This window comes from Canis lupus, chromosome X (assembly GCF_003254725.2).
Source record: "Canis lupus dingo isolate Sandy chromosome X, ASM325472v2, whole genome shotgun sequence".
Taxonomy (NCBI): Eukaryota; Metazoa; Chordata; class Mammalia; order Carnivora; family Canidae; genus Canis; species Canis lupus.
The window spans coordinates 1,868,648-1,892,202 of NC_064281.1; the positions used below are offsets into that span (position 1 = coordinate 1,868,648).

The 23,555-nt window shown below is 47.2% G+C and overlaps 1 protein-coding gene across 2 annotated transcripts in view; it reads right to left on the reverse strand.

Annotated features, from left to right (window-relative positions):
• Positions 1 to 786: 786 nt before the first annotated feature.
• The window catches only part of PRKX (protein kinase X-linked), a 74,024-nt gene continuing 51,255 nt past the window's right edge, over positions 787 to 23,555 (reverse strand). For both annotated transcript variants that reach the window (XM_025435735.3, XM_035711724.2), the window contains 6 exons: positions 21,286 to 21,405; positions 15,479 to 15,574; positions 11,826 to 11,883; positions 9,721 to 9,798; positions 7,956 to 8,103; positions 787 to 5,474 (listed from right to left, as the gene is read on the reverse strand). In XM_025435735.3, the coding sequence (XP_025291520.1) occupies positions 7,978 to 8,103; positions 9,721 to 9,798; positions 11,826 to 11,883; positions 15,479 to 15,574; positions 21,286 to 21,405 (478 nt within the window). In that variant the 3' untranslated portion in view covers positions 787 to 5,474; positions 7,956 to 7,977. The remainder of the gene's footprint in view (positions 5,475 to 7,955; positions 8,104 to 9,720; positions 9,799 to 11,825; positions 11,884 to 15,478; positions 15,575 to 21,285; positions 21,406 to 23,555) is intronic.

Genomic DNA, 23,555 nt, shown 5'->3' on the forward strand with positions numbered 1-23,555 from the left:
AGATTTATTTATTTATTTATTTATTTATTTATTTATTTATTTATGATAGACATAGAGAGAGAGAGAGAGGCAGAGACACAGGAGGAGGGAGAAGCAGGCTCCATGCCGGGAGCCCGACATGGGACTCGATCCCGGGATTCCAGGATCAAGCCCTGGACCAAAGGCAGGGGCCAAACCGCTGAGCCACCCAGAGATCCCTGTTTTTGTTTTAATAAAACTTTATTGGAACACAGCACGTTCATTTACAGATTGTCTAGGGAAGCTTTTGTGCTGAGACCTGGTGTGTCCTGCAACATTGAAAAAAATGACACAATAATAACACATTGTGTATCATATACTTGAAACTTGCTTAGAAGAAAGAATTTGAAAGTTCTCAGCACAGGGCACCTGGGCGGCTCTGTGGTTGAACATCTGCCTTGGCTCAGGTCCCGGGACCGAGTCTCACGTCAGGTTCCCCGCAGGGAGCCTGCTTCTCCCTCTGCTTATGTCTTTCATGAATAAATAAAAAACATCCTAAAAATAAAAAAAAACAAATTCTCATCAGAAGCAAAAATATGTTTACGACTCTATGTGGTGATAGATTCTGACTACGTTTATGGTGGTGATCGTTTTGCAATATACAGAGATATCCAATCATTATTGTACGTCCAAAACTAATATATCATGTCAATTATACCAATAGTAAACTAGAAGTTAAATTTAAAAAGAGACACTGCTGACTCTTGAACTAGATGAACCCAGAAAAGCTTGCCTTATAACCAAAGAAGCAGACCAGAGTCAAGTGTCTTAAAAGATACAAAGTTTTTATTAAACAAACCTGGAATGAATAGTATTATTACATAAATTAGGCAGCAGTAAAATTTTCCTAGGGTATATATATATACAAATCACAGTGATTTTCATTGTGCAAGAATTGAAAGAATTAGCAAGACTTTTTTTTTTTTTTTTCCACATGAGAAGCTGGGATGACCCCACAGGGCTCCCAGTGCTGGCTCGCCGGGGCGCACCGCACCTGCAAAGGCACTCCATCTCGCATCTGCGGCATCCCACGGCCACCCGGGGGCCCCCGACACGTGCACGGGTGACCCGGCCAGGCTGCCCGTAGCACAGCGCAAGGAAGAAGGAAGCTACGACCGCTCTGCAGAACTGAAAAACCATCTCAGAGGACGAGACGCCCTGAGTGTCAGAAGGCTTGAAATCCCATCTGCTAACACACACACACACACACACGCATAATGACTTTTCCTTTAAGTTAACAGTCGTGTCCACCAGGGAAGAGCCAACGAAAGCGTCACAGAATGCGTTACAACAGGACAATTGACAGGAAACCATTACAGCACGTTTGCCTTTGACTGTGTAGGACCTTCCCTTGGATGCAAGCCCATGGGGTCTGCAAAGCAAACTTGACAGGGAAACGTGACGCTTGGTGATATCACCCCTCCTGCACTCCACCCCCATCAAGACACACATGCACACACGCACACACACATCAAACTACCCAAATACATTATTGACACAACCGTTCATGTGCTTGTCTTCTCGGTTTTGGTAAGTGGACACCGTCCACTGACGGTGAAGCAAAGACAAGGCCTTCTCATCTCCGTAAGAAACGGGGACACGCGGCACAATACCCAGGACCCGCCCAACGCCGATAAAACCCATACTCTCGGTGGATGGACCTCCGGGAAAAAGAACTCAGGCATCATCACGTTCTAAATCTGCACCGCGGGAGCCGTCAGGGGCTTCTGAGAATGCACATCATTTGAGGATGTCAAATCAATTGGTTGGGGGAACAACAACAAAAAATCCAACCAAGTATTTTTCCTGCACTACAGTAACCAAGAAATGTCAGAACAAGAATGTCGATGTTGTCGTGGGATTGGACACAGACTGAAGCACTCCCCGGGGCGGGCAACCCTCAGTGCTAGCGAGTGGGGGCTCTGGGGCCTTCAGTTTATGGCGTGGAGCCATAGTTTCACAGTTAAATTGGTCCAAGATCTAGAGGCAGCGTAGGTCATACACAGAAATGGCAAACGCATCCCACACATCCCACGTTCCCACGACGGCCCAGCGGTACCAGCGATCCTGTCGTTGGTGACCAGGGAATGAGGCCTTGAGTGTAGAGCACAGAATGAAACAGAACGCTGTACCAGGTGCTCACGGACAGATGGGTGAGGGGGTGGTGGGAAGAGGATGTGAGCCGGGCACATCCATCGATCTCATTGCCGGGCTTTCTTGCGACGCATCGACAGGTCAACAGCAGAAATCGCGATGCCCGCATTGGCCTAGCAGATACGTTTCTGCCCGGCAGGACCCTCACGTGTGTTCTGCAAGAGCTGGAAGTCACCCAACGCAAATGGAGGATATGCTGTACGGCCGGTGGTGATTTAATTTCCTTCTTAGCTCTGCAGACCGTGTGTCCAACCGGGTTAGTGACAATCCCCTTGGAAAAACAGCACCCGCCCCAACACGCTTCTTCGCAAGACATGCGTTTCCTGAGGAATTTCTTTTTAATGGTACGTGTATTTGAGAAAAATATTGCCAACTCATAAAATTGCATAGAACAAAAGGAGTCTGTAGCTTTTCCCCGATGCGAATTTTGCGAATGTTTCCATGACGTTTCTTCTCGTGACTTCTGCGCACGGATGTTTGACCAGATACCTGAAAATTGAAGTGTCCCCACCCGAATAAAGTATTTCTCAATTATATATGGTGAGGGTCCCATGTGTTTGGGACTCATTTTGACTGAATCAGTCTTTGCATTACGTCACTCTGTGTAATTTAACAGTCCGGCCACGGGCAGTTAACACACGGCATGTGCCACTTTGAATATTGAAATGGCAAAGACTGAGTTTAACACCATCTGGTATTCTTGGAATCCCCTTTAATTTTTAATTTGTTTTGCATGGCGGATGGCTGATGACAATGTTTTTAAAGAACTGTGTGATCTGTGCATTCCAATGTTGGCGTTTTGTGTGTCTGTGTGTGTGCGTATCTGTCCAAAATTAAGGCAATGTATTTCATGCTTCCTTGAGGCTATTTTCATATCCTATATTAAATCCGGGACGGTGAGAATTAAACCTGAAAATATGCGTATGGGTCAATGTGTATCTATGTACAACGTTTTACCGTGTTCAAAAAGGTGTTTCATTTATTTTAATTTTTTGAAGCACGGGGCTCCAAGATAATAATAATTTACTTTTACAAGTCAGAGGACACGAGATCTTTGCTTTCCCTCATGGGTTTGTATCTCAGTGCATAGGTCACTTTGCTGACTTAGCCTTGAAAGAGCCAATGATCAGTTAAGAAACTTCATGGTGAACGTATAGCCGGTTCTGGCACCCGACTTAATGCAAACAGCATGGGCATTGCTCAGTACAGGCTAAAAAACACTGTTCTGTTGGAACATCCAGACAGCACGCCTTGTGAAAATAATTTTTCTTTGAATTATACATTATAAAGAGTTTATTTTACTAAATCTTGTCGTCACTCTGATCTTATTGGATTTGGATTTGAAGAGCAGCTCACGCATGAGAAAGGAGGAGATACCGAGTGGCTTCGATTTCAGGGTCTTGTAAAGCTTGGATGACTGCGTGTGTTCATCACCTCATCTTCCGGCACACAGAGCCCCGGCCTTCCAACTTGAGAGCAGTATCTGCTCAAAGCTGCTAAACGACTGGATGGCCATCGACATTTTGCTGCTTAAACCCACGTGTGACTCTCCCCCCACGGCGGCTCTCTGCTTCCGTAGATGTGCTTGCAGAAGAGAGGTAGGAAAGCTCACACGGAAAGAAAAGGCCTTCCCAGGCCCAGCATTGGAAAACAACGTGTATGATGGTGAAGAATCCACGAGGTGACTCAAGAACGTGGGAGCTGGAGACACCTTGAGAGGGTCCACAGTCTTTCGTCTTCCTGCATCCAAGTGCACCAACATATCTCCCAGGGCATGCACATGCTGACTTTTCTGGACCCAGCATGGGAGAAGAAAGGGTATGCAAGGGGTCTTGGAGGTCTGTGTGGGTGTCCCTCTGCAGTTGTTGAAGGGTCTGGTGCCTACTAGAAAGTCATCGTTGACACCTACTACCAGGCACGTCACAGGTGTGAGCAGCTCTGTTTGTCCAGCTGAGTCACGGTGAGCAGAGGATGGGCAACCGCTTGAGATTCACACAGCAAAGTTCAGAATGAGGAAGAGAAGCACAAGACAGAAGCCAATGGATCATGGAAAGCACGGACCTCTAGTCCACGCGCCGTTTTCTGGGAAGACGCACATCTAGCAACACGCTCCCTGGAGCCCAGTCCACAACTACCTTTCATTAAGTCAATCCCAAGGGGAAAACACAGTGCAGGGTGCTCGTCGTGGTGTCTTCACGATCAGGTCCAGAGAGGAAAACATAGAATCCCAGCCCTGAGAAGTCTCTACAGGGCCGCCCTACCTATGATAAGACCAGAGTGTGCAAACTAGTCAAACGCTCTCAAACTGAACATTTATGGGGACAGGAACAAGAGAGGTTAATTTTAACGACGCTGAGAGCTTACATCCTATAGCTCATTGGTGTCTTACTTTTTCCCACAGTGAAAGTTAGAAGAAAACCTTGGCATGAAGGTCATCCATGCCACTGAGGCAACATGGAAAGTCCTTTGTTAGCTTCTGCATTTTGTTTAAGCTAGAACTCAACTGGATTTTAAGAGGAAGCCACCCGTCCCCTACCCTCACAACGGAATATGAAATTTCTGGATATAATGCAGGAAATTTCTGAACCGCGTTCAATTCCTTGAAGAACGTTAATGGCTATTGGCTATTCTAAGACTCAAATTCGAATTGATAGGTCCTCCTCTTCCCCTTTTGGCTTCAAGACCTAAAGTCACTAGACATGAAGTACTAAAGACATGGGATGTGGACCACCCCACGATGTTTTCTCCACAAACTACAAAACGCACAGAAGATGATAAAAAATACAACACGTCCTATCTGTTGCAGCTATTGTCGCCAAGAAACACAGATCTGGAAAGGGCAATTTGGAAAATAATCACAGGCTCTGCTGAGTATGAAGATTTACATCACGGCACAATTCCTGTGCACCAGTCATATGGTCTTTTTACACCCGCACACACACACGCACACGCACGCACACGCCACCTGTGGTTATAACTGAACGCGCTCCATTTAAACTTATAAAGTTAAGTCTATGAGGAAAACCAAGATATCACAGTAGGTTCATCACACTAAGAGATAAGATAAAATCTACAACGAAACAATTTTCCAAAATGTCCTACTGTGCAGTAGATTTCCAGTTGCTTAAAGATGCTTAATTTCCAGTTGCTTAAATAATGCCAGGTCCATGACTTTGTACGGATCTCCAGTCTCTTTATATACATCCTGACGTACAGAATTCGGAAATGTCTTTATCCCACGGACATGACCCTTCTTCAGGACTCGTGTGCAGCTCTTTGTCCCCGGCAGGCTTCAAGCCATCCTGTGTGCCACATGAAATAAGAGAAAGGACTTTGTTAGTTTTCAGAATGACAGGGTACGTTTTGTCATAATCATACTCATAACTCAAAAACGACTCAATAAAACACACACACAAGAAGAAACTTTCCATTGAAATTCTTGCAAAGACCCACAAGCAGGAATTCCAAGGGAAGGGAGATGCTTAATAAAATAATTAAGCTGTGGGGCGCCTGGGTGGTGCACCGGGTTTAGCATCCGACTCTTGATTTCAGATCTCGGGATCGTTAGATTGAGCCCTACCTACATCGGGCTCCACGGTCAGTGAGGGGTGTCCTTGAGAGTCTTTCTCCTTCTCCCTCTGCCCTTCTCTCTCTAAATAAGTAAATAAATCTCTAATAAAAAAATTAAGCAGTATTTTAACGGTGGGTCTCAAATGTGATATGATGGCATCATGCATACGACTATCCCATGCTCATCTATGCTAAGAGAAGACATTAGATGGATTGCACAAGCAAAACCAGGTTCTGCTCGATGTGCTTTGCTGCAGACCCTTCCAGCTCGACAGAAAACATTCCATTATGAAGCCAAATAAAAGCCAAAGTGTGAGGTCTTTCCATGCCAGGTGTGCTAACAGTGCTCCAAGGGCTGAAGAGATGTGAGAATTCACTTTCCAAAGACAAGTGTCTTTCCCTCCTCGGCTCTGGAGGGCAGTGATGAAGCTGCACTTGTGTCTCATCACTGGGAGACATTTTTTGCTTCATGAAGGAATACCTTCCTGCACGGGCGGTTGCGCCTGGGCACTTGGTGCTGAAAACTCAGGGCTCTGTGTGTCGTCCCTCGACCCCACCACCGTGTACAAAACGCTGAGAACACATGAAAATGTTAACATGTCCAGCTGCTCGAGGATGAGACTGGGATCCAATGTTGTGGAATAAACAGATCAGGGAAATGATTTCTTGATTTCCCAAGGTTCGCCAAGGAGGTCATCGCAGTGTCCCCACTACTGGCCCAAGTACGTCCACAATGATTCCAGGTGCAAAAAAGAAAATGCCGTTTGTGCATCCGTTCCCAAGGACATGCCCCACCTGGAGAAGTTATTCCTATGTGCAGAAATGAGCTTTATGAAAGGTAGCTGGACCAGCTGGGGGCATGATTCTCAACCGTGAATAGAAAACTATCCACTGAATACATGACAAAACCCATCGGACAGCAGCTCTGTGTTTCCCTAAGTCAACTAAACAGTGTGTCGTTTACAAAAAGGCCCCAGCCTCTGACTATCAATGATGAGTCTTCCACCAGAAAGCAATCCACGTCTTCCAATCATTGGAAGATGCCTGAATAAAAGTAATTCATAAAATATTATGGGCAAATCACTCAAAATTGAAGCAAGCGAACAGAACACACACACACAAAAAAACAAAACCAAACTTAGAAACATCTTTTGTCTTTAAAACTCATGAACTGGACTTCACTAGCTTTGCAGAAATTGGAAAAGCTAAAAAGAGTCTTCATTTTAAGAGCACCTCAGGAGAACGATGATTATGTGTCGAAAAGACTAAAACCCATCGAGCAGATGTGTTCCTTTCTCATCCACACAGCCATCTCTTTCTCTTATTAATTTTTTTCTACTATGTTTTAACTTTTAGGCAGGTTTCCTCTCAGTATTGGCGTGGCAATACCAGCCCAGAGCGGGGTTCTGGTGGCACCATGCCTGCCTCCCCGCCAGGGTTCTATAGTGCTATCGTCTGCACACGGTATTGACCAATTATTCCTCCCACTCCTCATAAGTGCTGTTGGGGAGATAAACACAGGAAAAAGCAAGAAAAGTCACGGGTAGACATATCATCGGCAATATGCTCACGAGAAGGAAAACCTGATTTAGGTGGTATATGTAACCAAGCTCCTCATGGAATGGGAGTAACTGAAAGATCTTTACTACCCACATTGAAAAATCCTTCAAAGCCATACGTAGATGCCAGACACATAGAGTCATAGACTTTCAAAGGTTCAAAGAAATGAGAGACTCAAAAATCCATTGTTTTCAATGTCAAATCGAGCTTAGAAAATTCCATACAACGTGTTCCTGGGCAGCATGAGGCCGGAGGCAATGCTGTCTTGGCCGCACTGCCCACCTTGAGTAACACACTCCGGAGCGTTGAGGCTGCCGCCAAGAAGGCCTCCATCTTGCTCTGCCCCACTGCTCCTGTCCCAGTGGATGAGGAATGCACCACTCGGCCAACGCAACATCCCCTTGACATGGGGACACTCAACCTCCCTGATGCGTAATTATTTTTTTTAATATTTTATTTATTTATGACAGATACAGAGAGAGAGAGAGAGAGGCAGAGACACAGGCAGAGGGAGAAGCAGGCTCCATGCACCGGGAGCCCGATGTGGGATTCGATCCCGGGTCTCCAGGATCACGCCCTGGGCCAAAGGCAGGCGCCAAACTGCTGCGCCACCCAGGGATCCCGATGTGTAATTATTGAAACAAAAGATATACCTTCCAGATGTGGGTCCTGCCCTCAGAAATTCTTGAAGACTTCCAAGTCTTTTGGAGACACTGGAGGGGCCGTGTTCCAGTCATTCTCGGGGTATGCTTCAAAGTTGGAGGTATCACCCTCGCCGCACAGCTTGGGCACGATGGGGGGCTGCGGGACCAGGGCAAGACACAAAGGCACAGTTAGGAAGCAATGTCGCTTCCAACGTTGCACACCTGGGTGGGACGTGCATCCCTTCATGTCTATGCCTTTACATAAAAGTGGAAATGATGGGGGGAGGCACAAAAAAACCAAAGCTGAATTCCCTTGGTTTATGAACGCAGAAAGCTTCGAATCAGAGACACTGCAAATAAAGTATCCGTCAACGGTGCAGGATGAGGAATGAAGGAACGAAGGATGGTGGCCAACACTTGCTTTTTTTTTTAAGACTTGAGACCCACCCAGATGACCTGTGAATGCAGATTCCCAGGCCTTCCCAGGTCTGAGTGATTCTGATGTAGCTAGTCCAGCGGCCAGGGTTTGGAAAATCCCAGAAACATGTCAAGAACAACGGGTGCCAGTTTCAGTATCACTGACACCAAGCCTCAATCCTGTATCAGTAATACGAGGTCACCGGCATTGACAAAGAGGTTGGCCAAAGTTTTCCATAGAGGGCCAGTCAGGAAATATTTTTGATTTTGCAGGCTGTCGAATTTCTGTGGGGACTACTCAGCTCTGCCTCGGTGGGGGGGGGAAAGCAGCCTCAGACGACATGTAAATGAATGGAGGTGGCCACGTGCTAATAAAACTTTATTTATAAAAATTAGCAAGAGGCTTTGGGAGGAAATAGAACAAGGGAGTAATTCTTGGTAATGCAGACCTCCTAATATAGATTTGGTTTTTAAACACTGAAAATGTATTATTTATTCAATTAAAAAAATAAATCATTTAATACAAAAAAAATTTAAAAGTTAAAAGCAGCTTATTGAGACATTAGTGGTCCAGGCTGAACCCAAGATTCTGGGCTAGGGGTCCAGAAAGGCATTAGCATTTCTCAAGTCTTCCCACTGACTCTAAAAAGTGCAAAGTTGAGAATGTCACTATTGACGACTCCTGTCAAAGATAAATTTCAGTTCCGGGTCGCCTGGGTGACTTAGTCAAGCGGCCGACTCCTGATTTGGGCTCAGGTCACTATCTCAGGGTCATGAGTTCGAGGTTCAAAGCGCGCCCCTTGATTGGCTCCACATTCACTGAGGAGTCGGCTCGGGATTCTCCCTCTGTCTGCCTCTCACCCCACTCATGCGCACATACTCTTCCTCTAAAATAAATAAATAAACACATCTTTTAAAATATATTTATATTTACATAGTCCGTTCAAAGAACGGTGATCTAGAAAGCATTCTCCATCTAATCCACCACCATCACTGCACGATATCCGTAACTGCTGGGTGAACACCTAATCTGTGTTATGCCATCTATCATTCCCCATTAGAAGTTGGTGGGATGGGACTTTTCCCGGTCATAGTTCCAGTGAGGGACAGAGCCAAGACTAAAAAAGAAAAATCTGATGGAAAAATCTTAACTGGTTACCTCTAGATGTTTCTGTAGCACTAAGATTTCCTCTAAAAAGGGATCTTGGCTTATTGACGATTTGAGATGATCAGTTGTATTCCCCAAATTAATTATGTACCAGCCATAAATAAATGAGTCACAGAGTCAGGCTCTGCCCCTCGCTGAAGACAGGTAAAGGATGCTGAGTCACCCGTCGCCCGCGAACGTATGTTGTACCTTCAGTTTCCTTTGTGGGACCGCCTCCCAATCCACAGTTCGGAACCACCGGTGTCGCTTCACGTCATCTGCTCCATTCTTCAAAAGAAACAGGCATCATCAGGAGACAGAATTTTCACGGGACAGCAAAGAAAATATTCCAGGTAATCTCTACCTTGCTTAGTATAGCACCAAAAAAAAAAAAAAAAAAGAAGAAGAAGAAAAAGAAAAAAGAAAAAAGGGCTATGTTTTGATTAATTAATTATCCCTAGGCCGTGAGCTAGGGGGAGATGTATAAGTGAAGGAAATGAAGCTGTTTGTGTTCAGTTTGCTTTCATTCATAGTAGAAACAAATCTGGTCATTACTACTGTGAACTGCACATAAGGGTAAGACTACGGCTCAGGCTCTTGAGATAAAACGGGACAGACACATGGTCATTTCTGCATCTGCCACCTATTTTCATGTGGACCGTTTTCTTTGATATTTAGAGTCCTCATCATATAGACACGGAAACCGAGGTTCACTAAATGATATAATTGGCTCAGGGCTGCGAAGCTAGTCAGTCACATGAGTAGGACTCAAATCCACGATGTGCAACTTTAGAGATCGTAACAGCTACCCAGCAGTACCTTCCAGTTACTTTATCAGTGTATTCGCGTCACAGTGACGATGTGTTAGGGTCTGTCTGCTTCATTCTCAAGTGTGACGCCAACCGCCAACTTGCAGGGGGCATCATGGTCTCTGAAAACCCTTCCCAAGTGTTCAGCCTCCGACTCTACCCTTCTTCCCCGTTTTTATGGCCCTTGCAGTGACTTTTTTAATCGATTAAATGTTGGGAGTTTTTAAGATAGAAACACATGAATTCTGTGACACAGGAAGAAGCCAATGGATCTGAATGTAACATTAAGTTTGCGAAATATCTCCTGGAACCTGTGAAGAACTTATTTGGAAATAGGGTGTTTGCAAATGTAAGTGAAGGGTCTGCGATGAGCTTGTCCTGGACGAGGGCGGCCCTACATCCAACGACAGGGGTCCTTGTAAGATGCAGAAGAGGAGCCGCAGACATGGAGGAGTCACATGAGGATGGAGGCAGAGATGGGAAGGATGTGGCCACCAGCCCAGGGACGCCTGGGGCCCCAGACACTGGAAGAGGCAGGCGGGACCCGCCCTGGAGCCCCTGCCCTGGACCTCAGGGGTCCTGCCCAACTTGGATCTCAGACTCTGGTCCTTTGTTATAGCAGCTACAAAACACGCATATGAGCTATCACACCGTTTATGCAACCATCCTTAAATATATTCCCGTCCACATGAGAAGTCTGTGAAAATCATACATGACGTACACATTCTCAAATGATTCATTCACACACAAACGTGCACACCCATGTTTACGGCACTATTCACAACAACCCAAGTGTCCATCAACAGATGGATGGGTAAGCACGACGGGCTCCACCCATGGAGTAGGACACTGCCATGAAAAGGAACGAAGCTCTGACACCTGCTACCACGTGGACGGACCCTGAAAACGTGATGCTCAGTATGAGGAGCCACACATAAAACGTTTCCTTAAAAAAAATAAATAAATAAATAAAAAAGTTGCCTTATGGTGTAATTCATTTACGTGAAAGCCCAGAAGAGGAATTCCACAGAGACAGAAAGTAGATTAGCGGTTGCTCAGGGCAGAAAGGACGGAAGGATCGGGTAACAATACTTAAGGCTATGGGATTTCTTTTTGACATGAAGGAAATGTTGTTTAACATCGACTGTGGGGATGCTTGCACAACTCTGCAAACGTATTAAAGCCGTTGGACTGCACCCTTTCAATGGGGAGGGTTGTACGGTATGTGGTTTATTTGTAGGTCAATAATGTGATTTGAAAAATCGAAATAAATAAGCAAAATACTGACGTCTTTCAGATCATCGGTGAGTTGTGTAATCGTTTGGAGAGAAGAGGGGATGACCAGTTGGATAGACCCAGTTGGATTTCGCCTACCCAGACCCCCAGATTGGAAATTTGGCCCATAATTAAACACGATCACCGTGACTTTGTTTCTATAAATAGGAATGTATGGTGCCAGGTAATGAGTGTGTCTAGCGGGCGATACACATGGAAACAAACACTGACCTTCATGTTTCCGAGGCGCCTGGTTCTGTCAACAACAAGCAATTTCCTAATGAGGTCTCTGTTTGGAGGAAGGAGACAAGAAGAAGACGCGTCTTGATAAGGACCCAAGCAAACACAGCATGTCAACAGCAATAAAATCCGCCCAGCACGTTATGCATTTGGAGAGAGGATCGATTTTTCACTTTGCCTCAGCATTTTCCAGCAATGGTTTCTTCACCAATACTGGTGTCTAAATAATTTACACAAAGCTGGGCTGGCTACACAGAGGGACAGAGCGAAGGGGGAAAGGTGCATTAAATCTTTGGGCAGAAAATGAGCCTTTCAATAGAACACGCGGGAAAATGATGTGCCCGCCCCGAGCATGGCGACATTTCACTTAAAATATACCTATGAGGCTGTCCCCAAAGGGAAGACATCTGCTTTTTTTTTTTTTTAATTATTTATTTATGATAGTCACAGAGAGAGAGAGAGAGAGAGAGAGGCAGAGACATAGGCAGAGGGAGAAGCAGGCTCCATGCAGGGAGCCCGATGTGGGATTCGATCCCGGGTCTCCAGGATCACGCCCTGGGCCAAAGGCAGGCGCCAAACCGCTGCGCCACCCAGGGATCCCAGACATCTGCTTTTAACAAAGTAAATGGCCATGCTTTGCCCTAAAGGTCTACTTATTTATGGGATCCTGGCTGTTCGCTGCTTGCTCTCCCACAGCATACAAACTTCTGTGAGTCCCCTGAACTCTGCGGTTCCACTCAATTCTTCCTCCTAAATAGCAGGCCGTGTCGGAATACAGGCCAATTAGGATCAGGCCAGGCCTATTAGGATTTGACGTTTAAGATGAGCGTCAAGACTTTCAGAAGACAGGCTACTTGTAAGAATAAAAGGTAAGGAAATAAAAAGTGTGTGTGTGTGTGTTTGTGCATTTGCACATAATCTATTGGATACATTATGTATCATAATATCTAGACACTTCAAATAGAAACTGAAATCCCTCAGACCAATTGAAAGACCCATGGCCCAGCCTCAAAAAGACCCATGACACGACTTCTCATAATTCAGATATACCATGTGCCCCGGGGTCAGGTGCACACGCCCAGACTCACCCCAAGGCACAGGCATGGGCTGTGAAGGCAGGAAGGCTGAGATCCCAAGGCCCGTGGCGATAGATGCGAAGGTCCAGGGTCCCAAGACCCTTGGGTGCCTCATGTCTAGACTGTGAATCACCAAGCAGCACTCTCCTCAAACAATCCCAAATTAATGCATTTTTTTCCTCCTTCTCTTTCCCTACTATTTGCACTCCTGCTGGCCATGTCAGGGCATACACTTAAAGCTGTCCATACTGGGGTTGTAAATAAATGAAGTTTTACTTAAAATATAAAATCACAGTCTTACAAGACGTTATGGTTCTGAAAACAAAGGTAATGGGACTAAAGGGGCCGTCCCATATGGCAAAGCCATGTAGGAACTCTGGAAGTGTGTGAACTCTGGGCGTGCCTGGAATCCTGGGATGGGCTCCGTGTCCGCTGGCGATCCCCCGGTTCGCGGAGCCTGAAATTCTACATCGTGTTCACCGCCCTGCCTGGCTTGTCTCCGGCCGCTCCGAGACACGGAGAAACACTGGTTAGGTATTTGTTCTACCGCGATGGCAACAAGCCCTAAAGCTTTTCTGTCCTTTCAACTGTTTAGTGTTGAATAATTTTGTGTTATAAATAATCTCAGAGTCAATGGAAAGAGACATGTGCCTGGGCAGGAAGGTGACACAGTCAGACGCCAAGCTCGTGTGAGCCAACAACAGGGGCCGGTGAGAAACGGAGTCACAGTTCTACCGTCGTGGCGCCCAACGGCAACGGTCTGGATATGCGAGACTCATCAGGGTCCTGCTTCTCAGCCAACTCATGGAGACCTCCCGATTGTGTGAAGCAGTCAAGTTTTCTCAACCGCCATCTGTAGTCAGCAATGCACCCAAGGATCCCAGCTCACGTTACCCGGAGCAAGCGCAGCAACAGCAACATCTAAGCCACACGTGTGTACTGTGGCCTGGATCCCACCAGGGTGCGTCCATACCAAGGGAGTACAGGTCTACGCCCCCCTACCTGCCCCAAGATTAATCCAGAATTTCAGGGCTCAATGGTAACCGCCAGCTGGCAGATCCGCCAATGGAAATAGGTAGATTTTAATCCAAGCAAACCACTGGGAAATTGTTGGCATATACACGAGTAAATGTTTAAAAAGTCCACATGACATCATGTCACTCAACTCTAATTGGATTTGGACCCCAGGGGGAGAAATGCTCTATAATATTTTTCACTTCTTTCTAGAGAAAATAAGCTTTGGACTGCTTCATGTCCCTTTGCACCTCGCCGTCTTGCCATTCACCGGACAAGAGCCCTCCCTTCCGGATGCTTCTTTTTTTTTTTTTTTTTCGGATGCTTCTTTTTAAATGGAATCTCCTTCCCTTGCTCGTCTTCTAAAACTTGCCTAGTGTGTCAAACAACACAATTTTGGCCCAAGCAACCCCGAGAGACACTGCCTTCTCCTTGGACGGTGAGCCTCTGGGTGGAGCAAAACGGCCTCTGCCACAAGGAAAAGCAACCAGATGCAGCCAGTGGTCCCAGCAGCTGACCCAGTGTCATGAAATAAGTTTTCTCTGGACTCGCCTCCTACAGGTGGCTTTAAAACATAGCAAAGGGGGCACCTGGGTGGCTCAGTGGTTGAGCATCTGCGTTTGGCTCAGATCGTGATCCTGAGGTCTTGGGATCGAGTCCCGCATCAGGCTCCCCACAGGGATCCTGCTTCTCCCTCTGCCTGTGTCTCTGCCTCTCTGTGTCTCTCTTGAATAAGCTATTTAAAAAAAAAATAAGTAAATAAAAATAAAAAATAGCAAAAAGAGAGAAAAGTTTCGTTGTTGAGTGAACAAAATGACCCCACTTGGGATCAGCAGGGCTTGATACACCCAGCACGTCACCTGGGAAATGCACTGAAAGAACGAGAAACCATGGAGCAAAAAAAAAAAAAAAATGTCTACCAGGTGACCAGATGGACGAAGATAACTAGACTGCCAAAAGCATTCTTAAATTTTGAAAACTTTAGGTTTTCTCCCCACTGTTACCACAAATGTAATGAACTGCATACCCTACGCTAACATTGAAACCATCGAGAAGTTCTCATAGCAGGTGTTCATCAGTCCCCATGTCAGCATGAAAAAGGAATTTAAGAATGAAAATAATTTAAGACGGAGGAAAAAGATAGACCTGCTAAAGCCATCAACCCTCCTGCCAAATGCAAAACTAGCGAGAGGGGGCGGGGAGGAGGGGATGTGGAGGGGGATGGACCCTTTTCATCAAATAGCCAAACGGCTCTCTTACTAAATATGATTAACAGATGCCTCGATTGGCTAATTGTAAATGTCATTTCTCTCAAAAGGCATAAAATCTGGCCAAGAGTCACGAAAACGTTAAGTCTCATTACCGTAGAATAACGACAACCTCTTCCCTTTCTGTGGAAAGATGATGGCCCAAAAGACGAGAGGCACAGCGCGGTCAGAAGGTGATCTACCGTCCCGCTCGGCGGACGCCTGCCCTGTGATGTCTGGTCTGTGATTTTAAAAATAAACACCCCCCCCCCTCCGCCCCGGGTGAGGAGGGAAATGGTTTACTTACTTCACACTGAAATCCAAATGTCTGGGGAAATCTATTTTGCCTGCAAGAATTTTTTGGTAAATGCCAAATGGGTTGTCATCAAAAAACGGAGGAAACCTGTAAGAAAAATAAATATCTATTTTTAGTGGAGAGTAAGCATGGAAAAATCTCTGCCTCGCAGCGAGTACTATTTCCGCTCCAAGCGGGCAAGGCATTCAAAACCTCACCCCCTTCAGACCACGAATAAAGTTCTTTATATTCTTTTTTTTTTTTTTTACATTCTTTATATTCTTCATCCGTACGGCAGAATGGAGTACCTAGCAGGTGCTTAGGAAATGTGAGCAGATCAAACGGAAGAGGACGGGTAACACTGTGCCCTATTTTTCTTTTATTTTTTGGTTCAAGTAGACTACACCTCTATAGCCGCCAGCCTCTGAATCTCCATTCACATAGGTCGCATTAGGGAGCTGGGTGAGGGCAAGGCTGCTTCCTAAATTCTACCTTTTAGGCCACAAAGATCCAGCAAACTGCAGCCGGCACCCCGGTTTCGTAAATAAAGCTTTATTGGAAACGCGGCTGTGCTCATTCACTTACGTATCGTCATCTACGGCAGAGTTATCATAAATAAAAATCGCAGTCCTGGCACAGAAACCAACAGACGTACCTTCTCTACTATCTTGAAACACAAGAAAAAAAATCTGAAATACACTGAATAAGAAATATACTCAAAACTGCAAAGAGCAAAAAAAAAAAAAAAGAAAAAGAAAAGAAAAGAAAGAAGAAGAAGAAGAAGAAGAAAATATAGAAGTAAATCAATAAATATATGCCAGGGACCTACCTATGTGCCCTGAGGCACACATTGTACTTTTGATATTTGCTTGGAGTGATGAGGGCAAAGAATCGCAACTCAAAAGGAATGCTTTGGAAGTAGAACTGAAATAAGCCCTGGAAATAGGTTATAAAATGGAGTTTTCGTGGGGCACCTGGGTGGCTTAGTCGGTTAAGTGTCCGACTCTCGGTATTAGCTCAGGTCACGATCTCAGGGTCGTGAGATCTCGCCCCAAGTCGGGCTCCACGCTCAGCACAGTCTGCTCGATATTCTCTCTCTCTTCTTGTGCTCTAATCATATAAAATCTTTAAAAAAACCCCAAAACATAGAGTTTTCATATGACATCTTGATGGAAGATGGCAACTTTCAATAGGCAAAAAAAAAAAAAAAAAAAATTCCGGTTGATTTCAAATCAATTTCCAAATAAATAAATAAATAAACAAATAACGAGAATATGGGGAGTGCAATGGTGGTCTTCAAAAAGATATATCTATGTTCTCACCCTGACAGTCTATGAACATCAGCCTCTTTGGAGAAAGAGTCTTTGCAGACGTAACTAAGTGAAAGATCCTGGGATGAGCTCATCCTGGAATAGGACGGCCCTACAGCCAACGATAGGGGTGCTTGTAAGAGACCAAAGAGGAGATGCAGACGCAGAGGAGGAGCCACATGAGGACGGAGGCGGAGACGGAGGGATGCGGCCACCAGCCCTGGGGACGCCTGGGGCCCTAGACGCTGGAAGAGGAGCTCAGATGTCTGGTCTCCAGAGCTGGGACAGGATGGATTCCTATTGTGAGCCACCGTGTTTTTAGCCATTTGTCCTGCCAGCTACTGGTATATGCAGTCTACACACACCGTACAAAGAAGTAAATGTGAAGTACGCCATGTGTGATAAAGGCGCGCCACAACCTTCTTCTCGCGTGACATTTCAGCTCCTCAGGGACACACTTGGGTGTGAGCACAGGCTCGGTGCTGAGAAGGCCGCAGCCGGATCTCTGAGCCACTGCATATTCGGGTTCCGTAACTACAACTTACTTTGGCCACTGGTGCTTGTAGAGCTACGAGCTACCGCGTCCTGAGAACCTGCCCAGGCCAGGCTGGAGAGGGAAGGTCTCTATGGACACAGAGACTCATCCGGTCCTCGCTGACCAGCTACACCTTCACGTTCATAGCTCCCGAGTCAACCGTCCCTGGTGGACCAGACGCCCTTTCCAACAATGGCTGGGGGAGTCGGGACTCCTTTCTCGGGTAGCGGCTCCGCCTGAGGACGCCCGGCTGTGTGATCTCACTGGGGAAATGGGCACGTTCACAAACGGCACGTTAAACACCAGGAGGGAGTGTGTCATCCATCCCTACCAACATTTATGGACAATTATTAAACAAAGTGTTCTCAGGAAGCAGGCGTTACAGGACTGTATCATGGGGAAGGTATGTGAGCGGTAGTTTAACGAGCGGAAAAAAATGTAATAAATGAGCAGTACCAAACCTTGCCCGAAGGAAGGAACGGAGGGAACGGGGATCTGAGAACGAGCCCTGCCGCAGGCCTGTGGAAAGCACCCTGAGAAATCCTCCAATCTGTCTGGGGTCCAACACGATACTTCCAGTTCTTAATTAAGCTCTGAGTGCGTGTTACGTAAGGAACCTAAAGTTGTCTATGGTGCCAGCGGCGCTCTGAAGGGCCATCTTCTCACTAGCATGAAGGAAGGTCAAGAGTTTCCTCTTCCAGCTTCATGCCAGTTTTGCTGCTTTTCCCATCATCTCCCCGTGATGGCTTTCACATATCCGCTCTACCCACCTACACCTTCCAGTAGAACGGAATGGTCCAGAAAGAGGCGCCGCGGTCGCGGTAACATCATGCTCCTGAGCACTGTCCTGGACAACCACAGAAAGGACTGGCCCTGGAAGGCGGGCACTTTGGACGCGGGTTTGAGGAAAAGAAGAAAGAGTTCTTGGACAGAAAACAGAACGGAGAGGTGGCACCAGTTCTGGGTACTTGACTTCTTCCTCAGAGAACCCCTTCCCTGGTACGTGCGCACAAAACGTGCAATGTGTCCTTCAGAAACAGTGGCCAGGACAAAGAGCCAGGCCGTGCAAGGGTTGGGGGCAGAGCAGAGAGTAAGAAAGAGTCCCAGGGGCACCTGTTGCAAGCGTGACGGCCGTGATGCTCCCTCTCACGGGAATCCTGGGGCTCCACAAGTCTCTTTCAGGAGCTTCGTGAGAGCTTTCCTTCTGACTACAGGTCTGAATGTGGATGCATTTATTTTTTATACACCTCCAGCAACCGCGGTCTGGTTGGTGTGTGTGCAGGACACCTCCAGCTGCTGCCAGGGAAACGTCCCAAGGGCAGGAGGGGAAGCAGCTGGAGGGGACATCAAGGAAATTCAGAAGTGGTCCAGGGGGCCGCGGAGTGTGCCAGGAATGGAGAGGGAGTCAAGGAACTCCCAGGAAGGATCGACTAGGCTTGTGGGACGTGCACGCTCTCGAGTCTCTCAAGAAATCCCTCCAGGAAGCCTGGACCCCCTCCTACTGGAAACGTCAAAAATGGAAATACGTTCCAGTGAACACACGGGGCTCTGCCTCGTAAGAAATGCAAAGGTCAGGTCATGGTGTTTTGGTTGCGAGTGAGTTTTAACAATTCATCATCAATTATTCTAGAAACAGAGCCTCATGATATATTAGATACTATTTATCTTAAATGCTATTGCTAGAAGAAATGTGCTAAAATTCTAGTAGAATATTAGAAATATCCTATTTCCTAATGTTCTATACAGCCTATTCTAATATTTGAATGGATTATATCCTAAAAATATTCTAATCATTTTAATAATTGCTTTTACAAAGTAATCCTAACGTATTTACTCCATCCTAATATTATACTCTAATTTAATTAGATTTTATTCTATTTTAATTCCAATATTTTGTTATATTCTATCAATATTATTTTTCAAACTTGTATTTAGTAATAATATCTCACATTATTCTATATGTAGAATATATTTACTAGAACGTACCCCAGTAATACCGAGAAAACAGGGCAGCCCGGGTGGCTCAGCGGTTTAGCGCCGCCTTCAGCCCAGGGCGTGATCCTGGAGACCTGGGATCGAGTCCCACATCGAGCTCCCTGCATGGAGTGTGCTTCTCCCTCTGCCTGGGTCTCTGCCTGTCTCTCTCTGTGTCTCTCATGAATAAAAAACAAACAAACAAACAAACAAACAAACAAACAAAAAAAAACGAGAAAACAAAGCCAGGGAACCTCAGCTACGAAGCCCTGGCCGCCAGGGTTGATTTACCGTTAATCAATGCTGACCTCTAGTGGTCAATAACATTAAGGAAGGGAAATGTGCTGCTGGGCATGCGAGGGGACTCGCCTGAATGCGGGCACATAAATATTCACAACTGTGGTATCTTCTCCATAGATGGACAATGCCTGATTCATTTTAACCTTCCGCTCTCCTTGGGATTTCACGGGCTGGGGTGTCTACTGAAAAATCTGGTTCCGTGTGATTTGCCAGACACTCTGGGTTAAGAGTAATGGAAAATACAAGAGAACAGATAGATGATGGATGAAGGGACAGATGGATGGATATCTGGATAAATACTTAGGCAGACAGAATAGATACATGATAGATAGATGGGGGAGTGGGTGGATGGGTGGATAAGTAGACATAGGGATTGATGGATGGATGCATGGATGGATGGATGGATGATGGACAGATGGATCAATAAATATACAGACAGGTGCACAGAATAGATATGATAGATGGGAGAGTGGGTGGATGGATAGATAGATGGTGGATAAGTAGATATAGGGATGGATGGATGGATGGATGGATGGATGGATAAATATATAGACAGACATGTAGACAGGATATATGACACATGGGTGACTGGGTAGATGGATGGATAGACGGATGGATAGATAGATGGTGGATGGGTAGATAAGTACATAGACATAGGGATAGGTGGATGGATGGATAGATAGAAAGGATGGATGGATGGATGGATGGATAGATAGATAGACAAGTAGAGACAAGAAAGACACATGATGGATGCCTGGATGGATGGATGGATGGATGGGCAGATGGATCAACAAATATACAGACAGACAGGTACACAGAATAGATATGATAGATGGGAGAGTAGGTGGATGGATGGATAGATGGTGGATGGGTAGATAAGTACATACATATAGGGATAGATGGATGGATGGATGGACAGAAAGGATGGATGGATGGATGGATGGATGGATGGATGGATGGACAAGTAGAGAGAATAAATAGACACAATGGATGCGTGGAGGGAGGGAGGGATGGATGGGCAGATAGGTAGGTAGGTAGGTGATGGATGGATGGATAGAAGGATCGATGGATGGACAAGGAGAAAGGCAGATGGATGGACAGATATGATAGATACAGAGAGGTGATAAGAGACGACAGACACATAGATGAGAGCTAACATGATAGATGCACGGGTAGAGAGTTAATAAATAAATAGAAAAATAAATACACATTTTCACAACACTCCATTCTGGCCACACTCTCAGTGCAGAAATAGGTCTGTTTCCATCATTATTTCCAACTGAAAGGCAAGATTTCTGGGCAAACCCTCTGCTCTTGCCCTGCAGGGAATCAGGTGTGGAAGAGAATGTGGCTTCGGGTGCAACTGGGGATAAACTCGGAGCGTCTACCAAGCTCGGCAGCGGGAAAGAAGTGAGCTGAAGGAGGTCACACAGGAGGAGGACAGGAGGACAGGAGGAGGCAGCGGGCGTCCCTCGCACGCAGGTGCCTGTGGGCTGCCCCGTCCGAGAAGGGCGTTCCTGCCACAGGGCCAGGAGGAGTCCCCACGTCCACGTCCTCTACGCGGGGGAGGCTTGGGAGAGGAACTTCCCGCGTGTGCGGTGCCTACACCTGGAGTGTTTGATCCCGGTGCCACGGGAACACGCGGTTCTAGGAGCACGGGACGGAGGCCCACGCTGATCCTCCACGGGGGCCCTACTCACCCCGAGTGCATCTCAAATATCAGGATGCCGAGCGCCCACCAGTCGACGGCCCTCCCGTGGCCTTTGCTCTGGATGACTTCGGGGGCCAGGTACTCGGGCGTTCCACAGAGGGTCCACGTCCTGGGGACAGAGAAGGGCGTGCACACACGTTAGCGGTGCTTGGCGAGCGCACGGCCCGGGAGCGCTGAACATGATGACGACATCGGTGACCACACGGTGCCCACCCGCTCCCGTGGACACACGTGGAGGGCATGTGCCCTTACAAACACCCGTTAGCCCCAACAACCGAAGGCACATCCTTGCCCTCACAGCCGCCCGCCGTTGCTGCTGCTCACCACTGTTGCTCCAACGCAAAAACGCCGCATGACCCGCTTTCCTATGAAACGACATGGAAAGTCACGCAAGCGTCCACCCACAGGACCCCTCCACGCGCAAGGCAGGCCCGTCCTCCGGAGCAAAGGCGAAAAAGCTACTGCCAGCTGTCCTGCCCACCTGCTCCTGCAAAGCGTGGGCGTTTGCTGCGATACTGCGGGTTCCTGGTCATTTTAATCTCACCGGTGGCTCCTAGAATCCGTATGTGAAGGGACATAGTTGGTGTTTCAAGGGGGCAGGGGGCTTTTGGAGGGTTGTCTCTGCAGAGGAGCGGAGACTTGCCCAAAAGGTAGCTTGTAGCCTAGAAGACAGCAGGCTGCAAGTAGGGGATGCTGAGCGCCCCCCAAACCGGACCCAGCTTGGATGGTGGAGCTTCTCGTGGTCGGCTGTGCCGGGTTTTACTCTGGTCACCCCTTCCCTGTGCTCGCTCTCACATCTTTTCCCCAACAGGTGAAAATGCCCTGCCTTTCCTCTTGTCCTCGTAAGGGAATTCTCCTTATACCGAAAAAGAGGCACCACGTTTAATCAAAATTCACAGATGTGTCACGTTTCTGCTGAGATCTCCAAATTTTATGCTCTATGGAAAAACGCAAGACCGAGTGTCTTCATTTTCTCCTGGTGTACATGCCTCAGCATGGAGGGGTTTGCTATGAAAACTCATTTGTATAAAATATTAAAAAAAAAAAAAAAGGTACAGAGTTGGGGCACCTGAGTGGTTCACCGGTTGAGCGTCTCCCTTTGGCTCAGGTCATGACCCCGACATCCCAGGATCGAGTCCCACATCGGGCTCCCCTGCATGGAGCCTGCTTCTCCCTCTGCCTGTGTCTCTACCTCTCTGTGTCTCTCATGAATAATTAAGTAAAATCTTAAAAAAAAAAAAAAAAAAGTACACACTTCCAGGTAGAGATGACTAAGTCCTGAGATGGAATAAGACTATTTCACGTTTGAAGTCTACCGAGAGGACAGACCTTTTGTGTCCTCACCGTCCGAAAAGAATGGGAGCCAGGTGAGACGATGGGATGTGTCCCTTCACTTGGGAGCGGTCATCCCACCATGACCTGTAGTAAATCACACTATATACCTTCTATACGATTCTTATTTGTCGATCATACCTCATTATGGGTGCGGTTAAAAAAAAAAACACATACGGACACGGACACGCACGGAGGGAAGACCCGTGGGGGCACAGGGATGGTGTCTACACTCTGGGAACCGCATGAGGTGACCTGAAGCCAGGCCGGAGGCTCAGGGCAGACCCTTCTCTTGGGAGCCTTTGTGGGACCAGAGCCCTGCAAGCACCTCATTCCGGAGCTCTGGCTTCGAGAATCGCGGGAGAGTACCGTTGCCCGAAGCTCCTTGGTCAGGGTGCTGCTGCGGGACCCTGGGAAGGGCATGGACAGCGCACGCCACCACGCACATGCCTCCCCCTCCCCTTGGAGCACCTGTGGGCTCGGCCGCACACGTTCTGTATGGAACGTGAGCGAACCGACAGCGGGGAATGTGGAAATACAACCCTGGAGGCCAAGAGGACGGCCAGACAGACCCCCACGCCGGCCTCTTTAGTGACTGCCCAGGCCCTGGCCCGCTGACACTCTAAGGACACAGGACGCCGGGTCTCTAAGGTGGGCAGCGGCGGCTCACAGAGAGGCTGCTACGGGGCTTCCGTGAGTGCCAAGTTGGGACCCTCCTTGTGGCTTTGCTCCCTGGTTACCAGGAAAGAAACGGTCAAACGTGGAGACCACCCCACACCCGTCGGGACGGCCGTTAAAAACCCAGGAGCGTCGGCGAGGATGTGGAGGGCAGGGATCCCTCGGGCACTGCAAGCGGATGAGGCAAGGAAACCAAGACAGGGGGGTGAGGAGCTACTGGCACACCCACGGTCAGACCAGCGTGACTCA